This window comes from Myxocyprinus asiaticus, chromosome 34 (assembly GCF_019703515.2).
Source record: "Myxocyprinus asiaticus isolate MX2 ecotype Aquarium Trade chromosome 34, UBuf_Myxa_2, whole genome shotgun sequence".
Lineage (NCBI taxonomy): Eukaryota > Metazoa > Chordata > Actinopteri > Cypriniformes > Catostomidae > Myxocyprinus > Myxocyprinus asiaticus.
The window spans coordinates 39,457,390-39,476,674 of record NC_059377.1 but is presented as its reverse complement, the minus strand read 5'-3'; the positions used below and the strand labels follow the sequence as shown (position 1 = coordinate 39,476,674).

At 38.0% G+C, this 19,285-nt stretch overlaps 1 protein-coding gene across 3 annotated transcripts in view; it reads left to right on the top strand.

Moving 5' to 3' along the window:
- LOC127425128 (trafficking protein particle complex subunit 9-like) overlaps positions 1-19,285 on the top strand; it is a 290,373-nt gene that overhangs the window by 157,134 nt on the left and 113,954 nt on the right. For all 3 annotated transcript variants that reach the window (XM_051670795.1, XM_051670794.1, XM_051670793.1), the window contains one exon: positions 2,475-2,585. In XM_051670795.1, coding sequence (XP_051526755.1) covers positions 2,475-2,585 — 111 coding nt within the window. The remainder of the gene's footprint in view (positions 1-2,474; positions 2,586-19,285) is intronic.

The window sequence follows — 19,285 nt, the reverse complement described above, 5'->3', positions numbered from 1 at the left end:
GAACATGACGAAGAGTTCAAGGTGTTGCCCTGGCCCCCAAATTCTCCAGATCTAAATCCAATTGAGCATCTGTGGGATGTGCTGGACCAACAAGTCCGATCCACCTCGCAAGTTACAGGACTTGAAGGATCTGCTGCTAACATCTTGGTGCCAGATACCACAGGACACCTTCAGGGGTCTTGTAAAGTCCATGCCTCGGCAGGTCGGCGCTGTTTTGGCGGAGGACCAACAGCATATTAGGCAGGTGGTCATAATGTTTTGGCTCATCAGTGTATATATTATAAAATATAAATTAGTGTTGTTAGCTTGTTTCAGCAGTGTGGATAACACTTGTCAGGGAATATTCATACAAATTGCAGATGGAGATAGATTTGTCCTGAAGCACTCTTCTCACTCGCATGAAAAACAAATTCTTTATTTCTCAAACGCCATCAAATTACACAGAGTATGCAAAGACTGAACTCGATGCAGGTTTGCATTGTTCCTCCGACGGAACTCTCTGAATGAAGTTATAGCCTAATGTCACATTGAATACATGCTAAACAGATTTAATCAATCAAACATAGAGTATATATTCATATATTATATCACTCATTTTTGACTTCATCCATAACCTCTTCTCTGTCAGGCATCTTCTTCATAGGCAAACAACAACACACAAAGATGCAAGTTTGTTGGTGTTTGTTGGATCAGTGTTGTTTTTCAGTTATGTTTCTCAACATTCTAAGACAACAGCCAGTGTAACACCCTGTCTACACCAGACGCAACCGACGTGGCGCAATGCGACATAAGTTATTCGCTGTTGTTATAATCAATGATGCTGTCTACACTGCACTGGATGCGTCCATTGCACCACAAATGCCCTGTTCTATTTTGCTCTGCATGCGCTGGCACAACTCCTGCCAACGAGTTCACTTTGGCACGTCCAGTGTAGACAACCTCAAGGCATTGTGATGTGATATTGTTTGCATCTGGTGTAGAAAGGGTGTTAGTAAGTTTGAAGTGTTGACGTCTGTTGGCGTTTGTTGGAGCAGTGGGAAATGACCTTTAAAGTTACAGTAGCAAAAACAGCTTGTTTAATTATAAGGGTAAGAAATAAGGTGGAAAATGGTCATGAAAACTAAATTAGGGAAAAATTATGCTCTGTTTTCATAAATAAAGATGCAGGGACACACAAAGCCTTCGCTACATGAAAGAGACACTAACCTTTGATGTTTGGACTGAAGATGACAAGTACATCTGCATGACCGCCTTGTGCCCATCTGGTTCTCAGTGTGTGTGTGTGTGTGTGTGTGTGTGCGTGCATGTGTGTGTTTGCATACATTTGTGTGCATTTGTATTAGTGGTATAAACTGATATCAGAATGAATATTAAGTATTTTAACCAAGAAGATTTTGTAAATAAAATATTCAAATAATAACACTACTGGTCAAAAGTTTAGAAACACTTTTACTTATTTTTTTTCTTCACATTTTAGAATAGTAGTAAAGTCATCAAAACTATGTAAAAACAAATATGGATCTATGGGAATTATGTGGTGACTAAAACAAACATATATATATATATAATGTGTGTGTGTGTGTGTGTGTGTGTGTGTGTGTGTGTGTATGTATGTGTGTATATGTGTATATATATATATGAATATATGTATATTTTTTAAATATAAATAATTTAACATGTTATTTAAAAAATCAGTAAATTAAAAATAAATGCTATTTATTATGTATTATTAATAATATTTAAGATTATTATTATTATTGCTATTAATTAGATTATTATTATTATAATAATATTAAATACATATTTACCTTTAATATTTAATTATATTAAATGTCATTTTATATTAAATAAAAATAAATAGCATAAAAATATTTTTTCATTTGATAAATTGCAAATATATATATATATATATGTCTTAGTGTGTATTTCTGTATACACACTTATATATTCTATTCACTTTTTATTTTTATTCTATTTTTATTTATTTTTTATTATTAACTGTTAAGCTTCTGTCACCAAGACAAATTCCTTGTATGTGTAAGCATACTTGGCAATAAAGCTGATTCTGATATCTGTCTGTCTGTCTGTCTGTCTAGGTATATTTGAAAAATATGTAAACTAATTATTTGTTTTATATAACATTCTATTTAATAGATTTAAATAATAAAAATAAATAAATCAATTCACAGTAGCTTTGTTTGATTTTAACCCTTTGTCCAGCATGACACAATCTTTTCTCCTAACCATGACAGTGAGGAGTGTTGCTTAACATTTTGTCCGTCGCTTTGTATCTTTTTCTGTGGCATTGTACTTGGTAGCCCCATTTTGATATATTATTGTTCCAAAATTGAAAAATTGCCACTCAAAACTTGTTACATCACGTTATAATGCATCTTAGTGTAAAAATGGTGTACTGTGTGTGAGTTCTGTACTTTAACACACTCTCCGTTTGTCTTTTTTTGATGACTCTCCAGCACTCGTCAATGTCATCTGTTGCTGGACGTGTTTAACTCAACAGAACACGAGCTCACACTCTCTGCCAAGAACAACCAGCACCTAGTGCTACATGCCAGCGAGTGTCAGAGGTACATGCATACACACACAATGCAAAATAATCATTTTCACTTTAGTTTTTTTTTTTTTAAGTTTTTTTGTCTATATGGTTCTCACAGTCATTTCAGAAATATTTGAAAATATCAGGGAATTTTAACGTTTTTTTTTCCTAGGCCTGGAAAAATAATTTTCTTCAGTGAATATACATTTTTGAGTTTTCATCTGCTCTAAAACATTTCATGAGCTTGATATCGCTTTTGGGTAGTGTAAAAATTGCTTGCAAGCCAAAGTGATGTCTGATTTGTGAATGAATCGTTCCTTTGAGTCAGTTCTTTTCAATGAATTGATTGAAATGATTCACAGATCAGTATAAATAATTAATTACTGAATTGTAACCCTGTTTTCCAGTAAAAATATTTAAACATCCTTAAAACATTTACTTTAGACATACATTTTTTTACAAGACATGTTTTCAGAAAATATACCTTAATATATCTTTGACTTGTTTTTTTTTGTTTTTTTGTTTTCCTCATTCATTTCCATTGTAAGTGCATGTAACCATGATTTTTTTGTTTCTTTTTATATACGAGGGACGAGTCATAATTATTTGTTTTGTGGTATCAACATTATGACGCTGTCAATAAAGCTTAACTATTATTGGACACTGAACATTCCTTTAGAAATAAGTAAAAGCAATTTGCTATTGGGTTAAGAAAAGTACACTTAATTCAACTTATGTTCTCTATAAAACAGTTATTCAATTCAAAGTTGTTTTTAGGATGTTTAGACATTTTTAAATGAAAACAAGACAAAAAACACTGATTTAGAAGGGATTTGTTTTTTGCAGTGCACACTCTCAGGGGCCTCACAAGAGGTCAGGTCTCTCAAAAAAGAACTTTCTTCACTCGTCCTTCAGCATTAAAGCCCATCGCATGATGTAACGCTGTCTGTCTGTCTGATTGAAGTTTGTAGACTGCCAGGTGGCATTTCCTGACCCTCTCTTCTGCTGAAAGCTCTTCTCTATTTCATGACAGTTACTCACATGGACTAGAGCCACAGCGGGTCACTGGTTCTATCATAGAGGCTGTAATACAGAAACACACACACACACACACTTGGTGAGGTTCAGTGTCTCTGTGTGTACGTCACAGCAGGTTTTTGATATGTCCCTCCAAATTTGCCTTAAGGCTTTTCAGAGATGTGCAGAGATATCTAAATATAAGGAGACAGAATTCACTGCATGACATTCTTCTGTTTGAAATAATGGACAAAAGGTATGATTTATTTCCCCTCCTGACGAAAAGAGATATCTAGACAAGTTTAAGACAAGATACCGATTACATCAAGAATGCTAAATTCAGGTAATGGTTTTAATGATTTTCTCTTAAATGGCTGTTCTCAACCGAAAACCATGGATATTACCTGGTCATGTCAACTATTAAATACAACATGTAATCAAATTTGACCATAAGACAAGTTAAATTCATTGCAAATGCTGTTTCAGGATGTTGTTGTGTCAGACTGTCTCTTCATATTTAAGAATTATAATGGCCTCATTTTTGACAAGAGTTGCATTGTGGTGAAGTATAACCTCGGTAATGTGAGTGTGTATGTGGACTCATACAGATTAGCAGGTTTGTTTGTATATGTCCAAGTAGGTGGACGGCCCTCCAGCCCTCTGACACCCTGTGCCATGACATACCTTCTCCCTGATCACCTTCATTGATCACCTTATTAATGACTCGATTGGGATTCGTGCAGGTTGTGCCCATACTTGGATCAGAGAAAATTGATCAACAGATTACAGAGTTCCAAAAGCCGGCGGGGACATTGATTCTGGAGGATGAAATATAAACGAGTAGATGCTGATCGATGTTGTGTGTTTGTGTGTATGTTAGTCTGTCGTACTGGGTATTGATCTTGTAGAGCACCCCACCCCCCCTTTAATAAAACACTGTGTGTGTGTGTGTGTGTGTGTGTGTGCTTCTTTTTCTTTCTTCCTTTCCATCCCCTTTCAATTCTATTCTTTTCCTTCCTTTCCATGCTTTTCCTTTCCTTCCTACCTTCCATCCTTCTCTTTATTCTATTTTCTTTCTTTCTTTCTTTCTTTTTTTTATTACTCTGTTTTTCCTTCCTTTCTTTTTCTTTCTTTCTTTCCATTCTTTTCCTTCCTTTCCATGTTTTTCCTTTCCTTCCTTCCATCCTTCTTTCTTTCTTTCTTTCCAACCCCTTTCCATGTTTTTCCTTGCCTTCCTTCCATCCATCCATCTTCCTTCCTTCCTTCCTTCCTTCTTCCCTTCCCATCTTTCTTCCTTAAAATAGGTTACGTTACATCAGGTGACTAAACATCATGACTAAGGAGATACAGGTGAGTGCATAATGAAGGAAGATGGGATGTAATGGAATGGAAGGAAGGGAGGAATGAAGATGGGGAGAAAATCAAACTAGATCAAAATTAAATAATGCTCCATAGAGGGGTGAATCTAATGAAAACACATTTCACACCAAAATCAAAATTACATTTTGCTTAAGGAATGTAAAGGACTGTTAAACTTATGCATTGTACCTTTTGTTTTTATTTTTTTTATTATTGTGGGCTGAAATATGTTCCAGACATGTTCTGATGTTTCAAATACTAATACATACAGGACCTGACAGGAACCTATGAATAGTAATAAGATATTTAAAAACAGTTTCTTAACATTTCTCACCATTGATATAAACCTCAAACACATATGCATATGCAAACAGAGACACACAACTCTGTTCTCTGTCAATGTCAAAGAACTGCCTCAGCCAAAGAGAGAGAATATTATCATTCTACACATGAACACAACAAAGGCAAAGAAAAAAGCTAAATTAGAGAGACAAAGAGAGAGAGAGAGAGAGGTGTAGCAGAAGACACACACACACACACACATCAGAGAACACAGTCAACATACACACTCCACTATACGCACTCAGAAAAAGTCTGAAGACATTGAACATACACACTATGCAAAGCCCAAAAACACAAAGTAAACCACAGAGCTTTATCTTGTATACATTGTGCAGTCTTTAAGTATGTTGAACACTATCAAACAAGCTCTGAACTTGTCATGTGTCTTTGCATATTTCACATCTATTATTTGAATTGTCGTTCAGTTCTCTTAAATGTGACTGCGAGGGTTGCCATAATTTGTCATGCCTTTTCCATTAGTTCATGATTACTGGGTAAGGTTTTTTAAACATCATTTACATACATATACACACACAAACACCAGTGAGCCAAATCATTATGACCAGCTGCTTAATATGCTGCTGGTCCTCCCCGTGCTGCTAAAACAGTGCCAACCCGCTGAGGCATGGACTCTAAAAGACCCCAAAGAAGACTCTACAAGACTTCTCCTAACTGTACTGATTGGAGTGTTTTTGAAACTGCAGCCACCGACCAGGACGAACTCACAGATACTGTGACACCATATATTCATTTCTGTGAGGACATTTGCAATCCTACTAGGACTTATTTAACATACAGCAATGACAAACCATGGTGTACAGCAAAACTCAGGCAGCTTTGTCAGGCCAGAGAGGATGCTTACAGAAGTGGGGATAAAATGTTGTATAATCAAGCTAAAAACACACTGACAAAGGTGATTAGAGTGGCTAAAATAAGCTACTCTGAAAAGCTGGAAAACAAGTTTTCAGCTAACGACCCTGCATCAGTGTGGAGTGGCCTAAAAGTCATTACCAACTACAAGACACCATCCCCCAACACTGTAGGGAATCAACAACTGGCTGACGACCTGAATGTGTTTTACTGTAGATTTGAAAAGCCTAGTCTCACACCCCACACCCACTCTGACCTTTACTTCACACAAACACCAACACCTCCTGCTACCCTCCTCCTCCCCCCTCCTGCTACTCAACCTGCACTTAAGATCTGTGAAGAGGATGTGTGCCAGGTATTCCGGAAACAGAAGACAAGGAAAGCACAGGGCCCAGACAGTGTTTCACCCACTTGTCTAAAAGCCTGTGCTAACCAGTTGGCCCCCCATCTTCACACAGATCTTCAACACATCACTGGAGCACTGTGAAGTTCCCAGCTGCTCCAAACATTCCACCATCCCTGTACCAAAAAAACCCCAAGATTACATGACTTAATGACTACAGACCTGTCGCCCTGATGTCTGTGGTCATGAAGTAATTTGAGAGACTGGTGTTGGCCCACCTGAAGGACATCACTGGACCCTTTCTGGATCCTCTGCAGTTTGCCTATCGAGCTAACAGACTGGTGGATGATGCAGTTAATATGGGACTGCATTACATATTGCAACATCTAGACAGACCAGGGACTTATGCAATGATCCTATTTGTGGACTTCAGATTGGCTTTCAACACCATCATTCCTGCTCTCCTATGGAATAAATTAACCCAGCTCCAAGTTCCCACCTCTATCTGTCAGTGGATCGCCAGCTTTCTGACAGATAGGCAGCAGTTAGTGAGACTGGGGAAATTTACTTCCAGCACATGTACAATCAGCACTGGTGCCCCCCAGGGATGTGTGCTCTCCCCACTACTCTTCTCCATGTACACCAGTGACTGCATCACCTAGGACCCCTTTGTCAAGCTCCTGAAGTTTGCAGATGACACTATAGTCATCGGCCTCATCCAAGATGATGACGAGTCTGCTTACAGAAGGGAGGTTGAACGGCTGGCTCACTGGTGCAGTCAAAACAACCTGGAGCTGAACACACTCAAAACAGTGATGATTGTGGACTTCGTCCCAACATTTACCCCCTTCACCATTCTGAACAGCACTGTGGCAGCAGTGGAGTCAATCCTGGGCACTACCATCTCACAGGACATGAAGTGGGTGACCCACATTGACTCCATTGTGAAAAAGGCCCATCAGAGGTTGTAATTCCTTCACCAGCTGAGGAAGATCAACCTGCCACAGGTGCTGCTGATCCAGCTCTGCTCAGCAGTCATTTAGTCTGTCCTCTGAATTTCTATAACTGTCTGGTTTGGTTCAGCTACCAAGTCAGATGTCAGAAGACTTCAAAGAATAGTCCAGACTGCTGAACAAATTATTGGTTCTCACCTTCCCACCCTCCAAGAACTGTACATCTCCAGAGTGAATTAAATGGCTGGAAAAATCACTGGACCCCATTCACCCAGCACACTACCTTTTTGAACTGTTGCCCTCTGGTCGGCGCTACAGATCACTGAGCACCAGAACAGTCAGGCATAAGAACAGTTTCTTCCCTCAGGCCATTCACCTTATGAACAGTTAAAACTGCCCCCAATACTCCCCATTGTGGCAATACAATCATGTGCATATTCAACTGTTCATTCATATTATATTTATATTCCATTTATATTTATTTGACATATCCTATCTCTTTTGCACAATACATAACATATTTGAACAACATTATTTCCCTACTGTAGTTTCCTCTATATATTTATCTGTTGTATATTATTTTTTATTCTTATTTCACTTTTTACGTATATATGTTTATATGTACAGTATATTTCAAATGTTTGTATGTATAAGTTGTATATGTATATTTTTTGTATTCTCTTTGCACTGGAAGCTTCTGTCACCATGACAAATTCCTTGTGTGTAAGCATACTTGGCAATAAAGCTCATTCTGATTCTGATCTGATTCTGAAGGTGTCCTGTGGTATCTGGCACCAAGACATTAGCAGCAGTTCCTTCAAGTCCTGTAAGTTGCGAGGTGGAGCCACTGTGGATCGGACTTGTTGGTCCAGCGCATCCCACAGATACTCAATCAGATTGTGATCTGGGGAATTTGGAGGCAAGGGCAACACATTGAACTCTTCATCATGTTCCTCAAACCATCCCGTAAAATGTGTGCAGTGTGGCAGGGCACATTATCCTGCTGAAACAGGCCACTACCATCGGGGAATACCATTGCCATGAAGTGGTTTACCTGGTCTGCAATGATGTTTAGATAAGTGGCATGTGTCAAATTGACATCCACATGAATGGCCAAACCCAGGGTTTCCCAGCAGAACATTGCCCAGAGCATCACACTCCCTCCACTGGCTTGTCATCTTCCCACAGTACATCCTGGTGCCATCACTTCACCAGGTAAACAGCGCACATGTACATGGCCGTCCATGTGATGTAAAAGAAAACGGGACTCATCGGACCACACAACCTTCTTCCACTGCTCCAAGGTCCAGTTCCAGTGCTCGCTTGCTCATTGTAGGCACTTTTGACAGAAGACAGGGGTCATCATGGGCACTCTGACTGGTCTGCGGCTACGCAGCCCCATACGCAGCAGGGTGTGATGCACTGTGTGTGGTGACACGTTAAAATTTTCTGTTACTTGTGCCACAGTAGACCTACAGTATATATATATATATATATATACTGTATGTCCACTATAGAAATTTCCATAACTTTACTATGGCCTGGAAATTTGAATGCTTCATTTTAATTTGATCCGATTTTCATTGAGTGAAAATGTATGTATTTATGTAGTAACATAAAACATTGTACTGTTGCACTCAAAAGAGATTTACAATGAAAAGCTATACAATTATCATGGCATGATATTATAATATAGAGAGAAAGAGAAAGAAAGAGAGAGCAGAAATAATTTTTTATCAAGGCTTTTTGCTGCAGTTTCAAAGTGTAGTTGATTGTGTGTTCGGAAAAGAGAGAGAACAGACAGAAAAAGAGCGATGGGGGAAAAAGAAGAAAAAGAGAAGAAGGGATTAGAGAAAAATGAGAGAGGGAGTGGAGGAGTTATATTTAGCTCACGTGTGTGTTCTCTCCCATGACTCCTTCAGCAGAGGAACACTGTGCTATTTTTAGACCACCTCCCCATAACCCGCGGTTACCAGCACACACACACAGCATCACTGCGCCACGGCAACACCGCAGCACCCCGCCCCAACATCAGCATCTGAGCATCAGACGTCATGCACACAAACATCTGAAAATCTGATTCATTCTCAATGTCATTTTATTACAGCAGATGAAATTGAAATTATAATTATGTACAATCCAAATGACACATTCCCTCAGACGAGAGGCCACAGAAAAAATGACAGGTTATTAAACCCTTTCGACAGCAAGGGACCAATTTCAGAAATGCATATGTGTGTTTGTGCGCTCGCAGGGCAGCACTCTTTTGATATTCCTGAAACATTTGATTCGTCATATTTTTCGTGACAATTTTCTACAATTAATCCAATTATTTCTTGTTCAAGCATGGTGAAATTGTACGTTAGCTCAACTGATATAGAGGTGCACTTGCGATGCAAAGAACCGGGATACGAGTCCTGAGGAGAATGTGAGCCAAATGTGTCATAGAACACAAAATGACGTGGTTGTTTCAGCAATTGTTTTTCATCTCATATTTGCTTTTTATGAAACTATTTGTTAGGTTTAGGTTTAAGGTTTAGGCTTTGGAGGCTGGTTTTGTTGGGGGGGGGGGGGAGGGGAATGTCATATATATTAATAACTACATTCTTGGGGGGTCTGGGTAGCTCAGCAAGTAAAGACACTGACTACCACACCTGGAGTCGCAAGTTCGAATCCAGGGCATGCTGATTGACTCAAATCAGGCTTCCTAAGCAACCAGTTGGTCTGGTTGCTAGGGTGGGTAGGGTCACATTGGGTTAACCTCCTCGTGGTCGTTATAATGTGGTTCTCGCTCTTGGTGGGGCATGTGGTGAGTTGTGCGTGGATGCCGCAGAGAATAGCGTGAGCCTCCACACGTGCTAGTTCTCCGTGGTAACGTGCTCAACAAGCCACTGGATAAGATGCGCAGATTGACTGTCTCAGATGCGGAGGCAACTAAGATTCGTCCTCCGCCACCCAGATTGAGGCGAGTCACTACGCCACCACGAGGACTGGGAGCGCATTGGGAATTGGGCATACCAAATTGGGGAGAAAAAGGGGAAAAAAATCCCCCCCCAAAAATAAAAAAAATAACTATCGTATTGAACAACAACTGCAACCAAACGCTCCCGATAACTGGAGATCAGTCTTTCATAATGCTGTGGTGGAATTTTTACCCAGTTTTTTGCAGAACTGCTTTAGTTCAGCCACAGTGGAGGGTTTTCGAGCATGAACTGCCCGTTTAAGGTCCTGCCACAGCATCTCAATTGGGTTCAAGGACTTTGATAGGCCACAACAAAACTTTAATTTAGCTTCTTTTGAACCATTCAGAGGTGGACTTACTCCTATGCTTTGGATCATTGTCTTGCTGCATAATGGAGTTGCGCTTGAGCTTCAACTCATGGACTGATGACTGGACGTTCTTCTATAGGATTTTCTGGGAGAGAGCAGAATTCATGTTTCCCTCAATTTTTGCAAGTCGCCTGGCCCTGAAGCAACAAAGCATCCCCACACCATCACACTACCGCCACCATGCTTGATCTTAGGTATGATTTTCTTTTTGTGGAATTCTGTGTTTGATTTACGCCAGATGTAACAGGACCCCGTCTTTCAAACAGTTCCACTTTCGATTAATCAGTCCACAGAACATTCTCCCAAAAGGTTTGAGGATCATCAAGGTGTGTTTTGGCAAAATTCAGATGAGCCTTAATGTTCTTCTGGGTTAACAGTGGTTTTTGCCTCGCCACTCTTCCATGATTGGCATTTTTGGCCAGTGTCTTTCTGATAGTGGAGTCAAGAACAGTGACATTTATTGATGCGAGAGAGGCCTGCAGTTCCTTGGATGTTGTGCTTGGCTTTTTTGTGACTTCCTGGATGAGTAATCGCTGTGCTCTTGGAGGTATTTTGGAAGGTCGGCCACTTCTGGGAAGGGTCACTACTGTGCCAAGTTTTCTCCATTTGGAGATAATAGCTCTCACTGTGGTTCTTTGGAGTCCCAGCGCCTTTGAAATAGCTTTGTTACCTTTCCCAGACTGATGTATTTCAATCACCTTTTTTCCTCATAATTTCTGGAATTTCATTTGACCTTGGCATAGTGTGCTACTAGGTGAGACCTTTTAGCCAACTTCATGCTGCTGAAAAAGTTCTATTTAGGTATTGATTTGATTGAACAGGGCTGGCAGTAATCAGGCCTGGGTGTGTCTAGTCCAGCTGAACCCCATTATGAATGCAGTTTCATAGATTTGGGGATTTAGTAACCAAGCGGCAAATACTTTTTCACACATGCCCAGTTGGTGTAACTTTTTTGCTTCAATAAATAACATAATCATTTAAAAACTGTATTTTGTTTACTCAGATTGCCTTTGTTTTATGTTAGATTTTGTTCGAATTTTTTAAACAATTTAGTATGAGATATACACAAAAACAGAAAAAAATACTTTTTCACATCACTGTATGTTGGCGTTGCTTGTATGCCACATCTTCGCTTATAACTTCATGAAAATAAACGGAACATAAAATATCTCATACCATTACTTAGAGGAGGCGATTATCTTTCAAACGAGCCCACACACTACGTAATTAGATGCATAGATCATTAGATAATCCACACGAAGCACAATGTTACATATGGCCACCAGGAGATGGCGCCATGTAAATGACAGAAACTCAATGTAATGAGTCAAAAGGCACTCATTCTGTGAGTTCTTTTTACTAAAATTATGTCTGCATGCTATGCATACCTTTAGTCATTGTTGTGTTTGGATGTGTAATCAGTTCTTATGTACAATTATTATGTTTTTATTTGTTTGGAGAGGCTTTTAGACACATGGAGACGTTTTTATACACTAGGATAAATAATTTTTATAATACTATAACTTTTGATTTCTTTGTTGTATCAACACAATATTTTTCAGATACAGTTGACATGATTGGGAACAAAACAAAAGCAGTTTTTCTGAGCCACCATATTTATACCCAGAGATATATGTAATGTGAAATCAGAAAAATAAGAAGAAAAGTACAATTTTGGCAAAATGTTTTGTGTGATGTTTCAGCAGTTTCTTAAGCTGAGAGTCTCGGAATTTATCATAATCTTTATCATTCTTTACAATGATACCAAACACCTGACCCTCCTTGTTTTTTTTTTGCCTGTTAGTTATAAGCCGTTAATTTTGGGTATACAACTGAAACAGGAAATCTTTAAAAACATCTTCAAAGCTTAAAGGGTTAAAACTCAATAGAGCATTAACCGTAAAAACCTCATCTGTTTGGGAGAAAATGTAATACAGTTTTAGCGCCACAGTGTCCATTTCACCTCGGAACTGCCACGATACATGTAACGAACAATGTAAAATCATTTTGCAACTGTAAAAAAAATATATATATATTTTGATATTAAGTTGTATCAGGGTGCTTTGATACAACTAAGTTGTTCAGCCAAATTAGCATAAGTTTTGATTTGATCAACTTCTACTTAAGTTAAATTAAGAAGGGTATTTGTCATCTCAAATCGCTTAAAGTTGTCTGAACAAGCAAAGATTTGCGAGTTCTCAGCATGCATTGCAGCATGAATAAATAATGAGGTTAGTGATGTAGGCAAATTTGATTTGTTATCATTATTTGTGCTGCTGTTGTTGTTTTTGTCATCACTGATAGTTAATAGTTTTGTGGTGATGTTAAGAGCTTATCTTTTACTTAATGATGTTTGTTGAGTGTCACCATTACTGAGGTTTGTGTTGAATATTGACATCTATGTGCCTCCTAACCAAACTATTGTGTGTGCAGCCATGTCTCTCAAGAAAGAAAGAAAAAAAAAAAACATCCTGCAATGCAAAGAATGCAGGGCTAACGTAACATGTAAGTTAGCATCACTGAATAGTACCTATACAGTGGCAGTTTTCATAACTACAACCAACTTAATTTTAGCTAACTAAATCGAATAAGTTTAGCTTTGTAAACTTAAGTATAAATAATTGAACCAAATTCAATCAGTTCAGACTACTTTTTGTTTTGTGAGATAAACTTTTCCAATTGAGTCAGCAAAACTCAAAAAAGCCCATGCAAAAATGGCACTTAAAATAATGAGTTGAATCAACAAAAATTATTTGCATAGTGAATTGTGATTGGTCTTTTCATCCTTGCATTTATATAAACCATCTATAGCCGCATTTACGTTGCAGTGGAGTTGTCGCGTTAAGGCACCAACGTACTTTTAGCAAAACCGACGAAAGAACGGTGTGATGTAATTTCAAACAAAAATTTACATTTGTTTTGGTAGTTTCAAACAGCTTGCCAGTGTAAACTTTCGGGAAAATGTTGTACTGTTGGTCAATTTGACAGGTAGGTGTGGATGTTAGGCTCCACCTACTTTGACGGCAACTCTTTTCCAGTTAATTTCTTAGTCAAGAGTGCAGACTCGTCACCCATTTATACTGTACATCCAACTTTGAGGTAATATCAATGTTGTCCTTGAAAAACATGTTCAAAAACCTTTTTCGTGGTCTTATGTGGATTCCTTTCACAAAATTCATTAGAAAATACAATAACCGAGGCTAACCAGTGCATATGATAACCATATATAGCACATTAGCGCCATTAATGCAGAATGTAAACATGACAAATTACACATTATCAACAGCATATATATATATTACTTAAAATCATCATCTTTAAAACAGCTTCTATTACTGATCTCGTGGATTCTTTTCATAGAATGTGGCATGCAGTCAGTAACATTTTAATGCCACATTGGGTGATGTTTTACACATAGTCTGTTTACAGGACAGTGTGCGTCTCATTTTTATATGTTTCACTAAACTTAATGTCCGCAAACAGTATACCGTTGCTCAGCTGTTTCAAACTTTTTTCTAGCTCTGAGCGAAGAATGAAGACAAACTTCGCCATGAGTGTATCAAAGCTTTTATGTCTTGATTCTCATGCACAGCCAACAAAACACAAGGCATGCACTGAGTGTCATGACAACAGCAAAGCAGCTCTGATGCACTAGTTTTTCCTACAGTAACTCCTTCTCAAATCTAGTTTTAAAGCTGCTGGAAGCAATTTTTATGGAGTAACACGCAGTGAAAATATCCCTATTACCTGACAAATTTCACTGAATTAAGTGTCCTGAAACATCACACCTGTCTCCGTGATCAGCCTAAAAATGCTTTTTAGCTACCATTACTTTTGAAAACACTGAGATGATGCAAGGCTGCTTTCCTGCTCCATATCTGAATACAGCGATCTCAGCGGTACAAAGGAAACTTTGTAGGGCGAGGTTTTGGAGAAAAGGGCCATGTCTAATTCAGTGGCTTACAGCACCATAAAGTTTTATAGTTTTGAAACTATTATGCAACATTAGAAATAGACTGAGGTTTTAACTCCAGACTGTGATGGCAGAAAGTAGAGGGAGAAAATAGCAGTAGAATACACACACACAATAAAAAGGGGAAAAAAAGGTCCTTCATCAAGGAGAAAGCACTTAAGAAGCTGTTGCTACAGAAACAGGCTTTTGTTTAAAGTATGTGGGTAATGAAGAAGCTGAGCAGAATATGGCACACTAACAACATACACGCACATTCACATATACACGCACACAAACACATGTATACCCTATATGAGAGATAGGAATTCTTTATACATGTACTTGTTCTGTCATTCATCCTATTGTTCATTTGTTTGTTCTTATGTGTCTTTCTTTCTTTCTTTCTTTTTTCTAACTGAAACACACGCTCTTCTTGTTAAAGATGGAGAGCTTAGGCTTTTCAAATCTATTGCAAATGCTGAAATGTTTTCATGTCCTAAACCAAAATATAATAGTACATTTCTATTTAAATAAACTAAAATTATAAGAACCTAAGTGAACTGATTATTTTTTTCTTATTAAAAGAATGTTCAAGGTTTTAAACAAGTTAAGCTCAATTGACAACATCTGTGGCATAATGTTGATTACCACAATTTCTTTTTTAATTTTATTTAAATTCATTCCTCATTCATAAACTAAACAAAAAGTTAAAAAGGTTTCAATAAGGCACTTACAATGGAAGTGAATGTGTCCAAAAGTATAGCCACAAGACATATAATGCATGTTAAGATGATTTTAGTGTGATAAAATCGCTTACAGTGTTTACAGATGTTGTGTTGTCTTGGCAAAGAAGTCATACTAATATATATAATTTTACACATAAGGTTAGTAAGGGATTTTGTCACATAAAAATCACTTATAATGTTAACACGTATAATGCTTTCCTCTTTTGTCTATGCTTTTAAAACTTCCATTGTAGTTGCCTTACAGTAACCTAAATTTTTGCATGTTTTTGTATAAATGAAGGACGAAACAAAATTATTTTTTGTGGTAATCAACATTGTCACAAATGCTGTTGTCTGAGTTTAACTCGTATTGAACCCATAATATTCTATTAATTTAAAGTTCATGAGGTTACCAGCACACTGATTCCACAAGCACATTACGATAAAAACAATATCAAAGACACCAGAACAAAAGCTGTTTATAAAAATCACTCTGGAAAGGTTTTCAAAAGGTTTCTGAAAACATACTCCAACCACAATGAGATCCATAATGCCAAATAGAGGAACATTCGAAGCAGTTGTCAGTCCTTGTAGGACTGTTCAAGCCAGAAATATAATCATATGCAGCATAACTCAACAAATTGTGCCCAGTGATCAGGCTGTTGGCATGTGCAGTTGCATGAACTGTATTAGACAAATAGACACACACCGTGTTGTTAAACATGAAATATAATTTGCGCCACATAACTTGAATATGCTTAAATATTTTATGTTAAAAAAAGAGGGCTCTTTTTTCTTTATAATAATGTACAGAGATTAATCATACACAATAACACCATGAACATTTATTAAGAAAGTATATGGTCATTTTAATTTCATATTGTATTTTAAGCTGAATCAGTTGTCGTTGTCTTCAAACAGTGAAAAAAAAAAAAAAAAAAGAAAATACTAGGAAAAGACTATCAAGATCTTGTCTGAATATTAAATAGAACTGGACTTCACAGTGAGAAACTCGAATGCAGCCCTGAAAGAAAACAATCTCTTTTGAAAAGAATAGTAAAGACAGCCGGATAGATCTAAGGCTCTGCGAAATCGATTAGTGCAGGTTAGCCCTCGCACCACTGGATATCTCATTGTCACAGCATCTGCCTGCACTATGATTGACAGGAATGATTGGTATGCAGCGAGGACAACATCGACTCTTCAGTCGTCCTTATAAAAAAATGAGGCAGAGAAAAAGAAAGAGAAAAGAGGCAGATGGAAGAAAGGAAGGAAAGGGAATGCAAAGTAGAAAGGAAGGTAAAAGATGGAATGGAATAAAAATGAGGAAGAAAGGAAGGAAAGAAGGAAGGAAAATAATGGAATGGAAAGAGAATAGGAAGGTAGCAGGGAAAGAATGAAATGGAAAAAATGATGGAAAAGAATGGAATGGAAAAGGGGATATGAAGAAAGGAAGGAAGAAAGGAAATTAAATGAAAGAGAAAGGAAGGAAGGAAAATAATGGAATGAAAAGGAATGAAATGGAAAGGGTATAGTAAGGAGATAAAACATCAAATGTGGAGGAAAAGGGAAGGAAGGAAGGAAGGACATGAATGGAATGGAATAGGAAGGAAGGAAGGAAGGAAAATAATGGAATGGAAAGGGGATAAGGAGATGAAACATCAAATGTGGAGAAAAAAGGAGAAGGAAGGAAAATAATGAATGGGAAGGAAGGAAAATAATGGAATTAAAAAGAATGGAATGGAAAGGGGTAGTAAGGAGATGCAACATCAAATTAGGAGGAAAAAGGAAAGGGAAGGAAAATAATGGAAAAGAAGGAAGGAAGGAAGGCAAAAATATGGAATGGAATATAAAGGAGAAAGGAAGTAGGGTGCAGGGCAAAACAATTGAAAGGAAGTATGAAGGAAAGAATGTGGTAAGGAAGGAAGATGGCATAGAAGGAAGATACAAAGGAAGGAAAATGGGAGCAGGAAAAGATAGAAAGGAAGGATGGATGGATAAAAGTAAAAAAGAGAAAGGTTAGGAAGGAAGGATGGAAGGAAGGAAGAAAAAAGGCAGGGTGGTTCAGTTTGTATGTCTGTGTAACTTGTTTGCAGAGACAACAGAGGAAAGATTGAAACATTCGGAGTATCCAGACGTTAGACACAGATGTGTGTCTGTGGTGTCTACAGCTCAGTGATCTCACTGCAGCTCAGCACGACTGACACTGCCTAGTGTGTGTGTGTGTGTGTGTGTGTGTGTGTGTTTCATACACGTGACTCAGCAGTTCTCACTCGTTTGGGAGTCAGAGTCGAGCGTCTTAATCTACTGTACCCCTCTGAGAAAGAGATGGATGAAAGCAAAGCAGGAGTAAATAATTATTCCATCCTGCACGCTGGCCAGGGTACCACAGGCTGTAAAAAACAGAGAGTGTTTGCCCAAGGCTGTTTGTATACTCTGTTATGTGTGTGATAAATTATTTATTATTGTCTGCAGAGATCTCAGCCTTGTCTTCTGTGAACTGGATGAATGGATGAAAGAAAAATCAGAGCGTTGCTTTCATATTTGGGAAAGTATCTTACCGTATATCATTAGTGGTGTTTTCTAAGGCAAGAATCACTATAACTATTGCTCATACTGAGGGTTAGGGATTTGCACAACCTGCTAATCATAAGAATTAATCTTTGATGCTTTGCTACGGACATGAATGATACCTCTAATCTTGATTTAACTTTAAAGATTCCCCTTATGGACAATAAAGTGCAAGAGAGTCATATCTAGAGACCAGAATATCATAGAGGCTTGGGGGTGTGGGCTTTTTTGACATTGGCCAGTAACACACTACCTAGCAACCACCCAGAACACCTTAGCAACCATATAACAACACCCTTGCAACCACCTGCATGCAATGCCCTAGCATTGTAGTGGTGAATCCAAGCAACACAATTTCTACATAAAATGTTCAAATCTGGTTTATTGTTTTGCTTTTAGCTGTTAGCTTTATAATATCCTCTTGAACTGAACTTTACACACACATACTGTATGCATATAGAATCCCCCCAGTATATTTTCTGTCTCATATTGGTAAACTTGTGGTCGTGTTTCTCTCCAGAGATTCCTTAATCTGACTCATGGCTTGAGCGCATCTCCCAACGGCCCCCCAGAGGGTCTTATCTCCTTCATTAATCCATCTCTCTCTTTCATTCTCTCTCTGTCTTTCTGTTTGCTCGCTGATAACGGAGAACATAGAATGGTCAAGGATATTTTATTGGTATTCCTATGAGCCTGAAGAGGTTTTTGATGCTGTAATTCTGCACCCATCTCCTTGGCATATGTTATGTGCAGTTTATCGCAAGCTTTTTGTAGTGATGGATTTTTTTTTTTTAACATCATGTAATGAAGAAACAAAATGATTGGCATACATTTGAGGAGTTTATTTCACACCTAATTGAAATAAGCTTTATTATTTATTAAATACCTATTGAAATAGCTATTTCACATTTAAGTATGTCATCTATGAAATTAGTATGTTTGTAATGCTGAGTCATCGGAGTTGAGATCCATGTGCAGCTTTAATAATAATGACATAGTAATACAGACAGGCAGGGGTTCAATCACCAGCAACAGTAATATCCAAGGTCATACAGAGAGGTGGTCAATAAACAGGCAAGAGGTCAGGGCAGGCGGCAGACAATCACAGGTTATATCTGGGTAAACATGGCAGTTATAGTAGACAGGCAGCAACGGGTCAAAAACAGGGTAAACAGTCCAGGATCATTCACGGAAAAGTAATAAACAGTGGGAACGCTAAGAAATGTCAGCCAGAGCAAAACAAGACTTTGCAATGATAGCAAGTGAGAG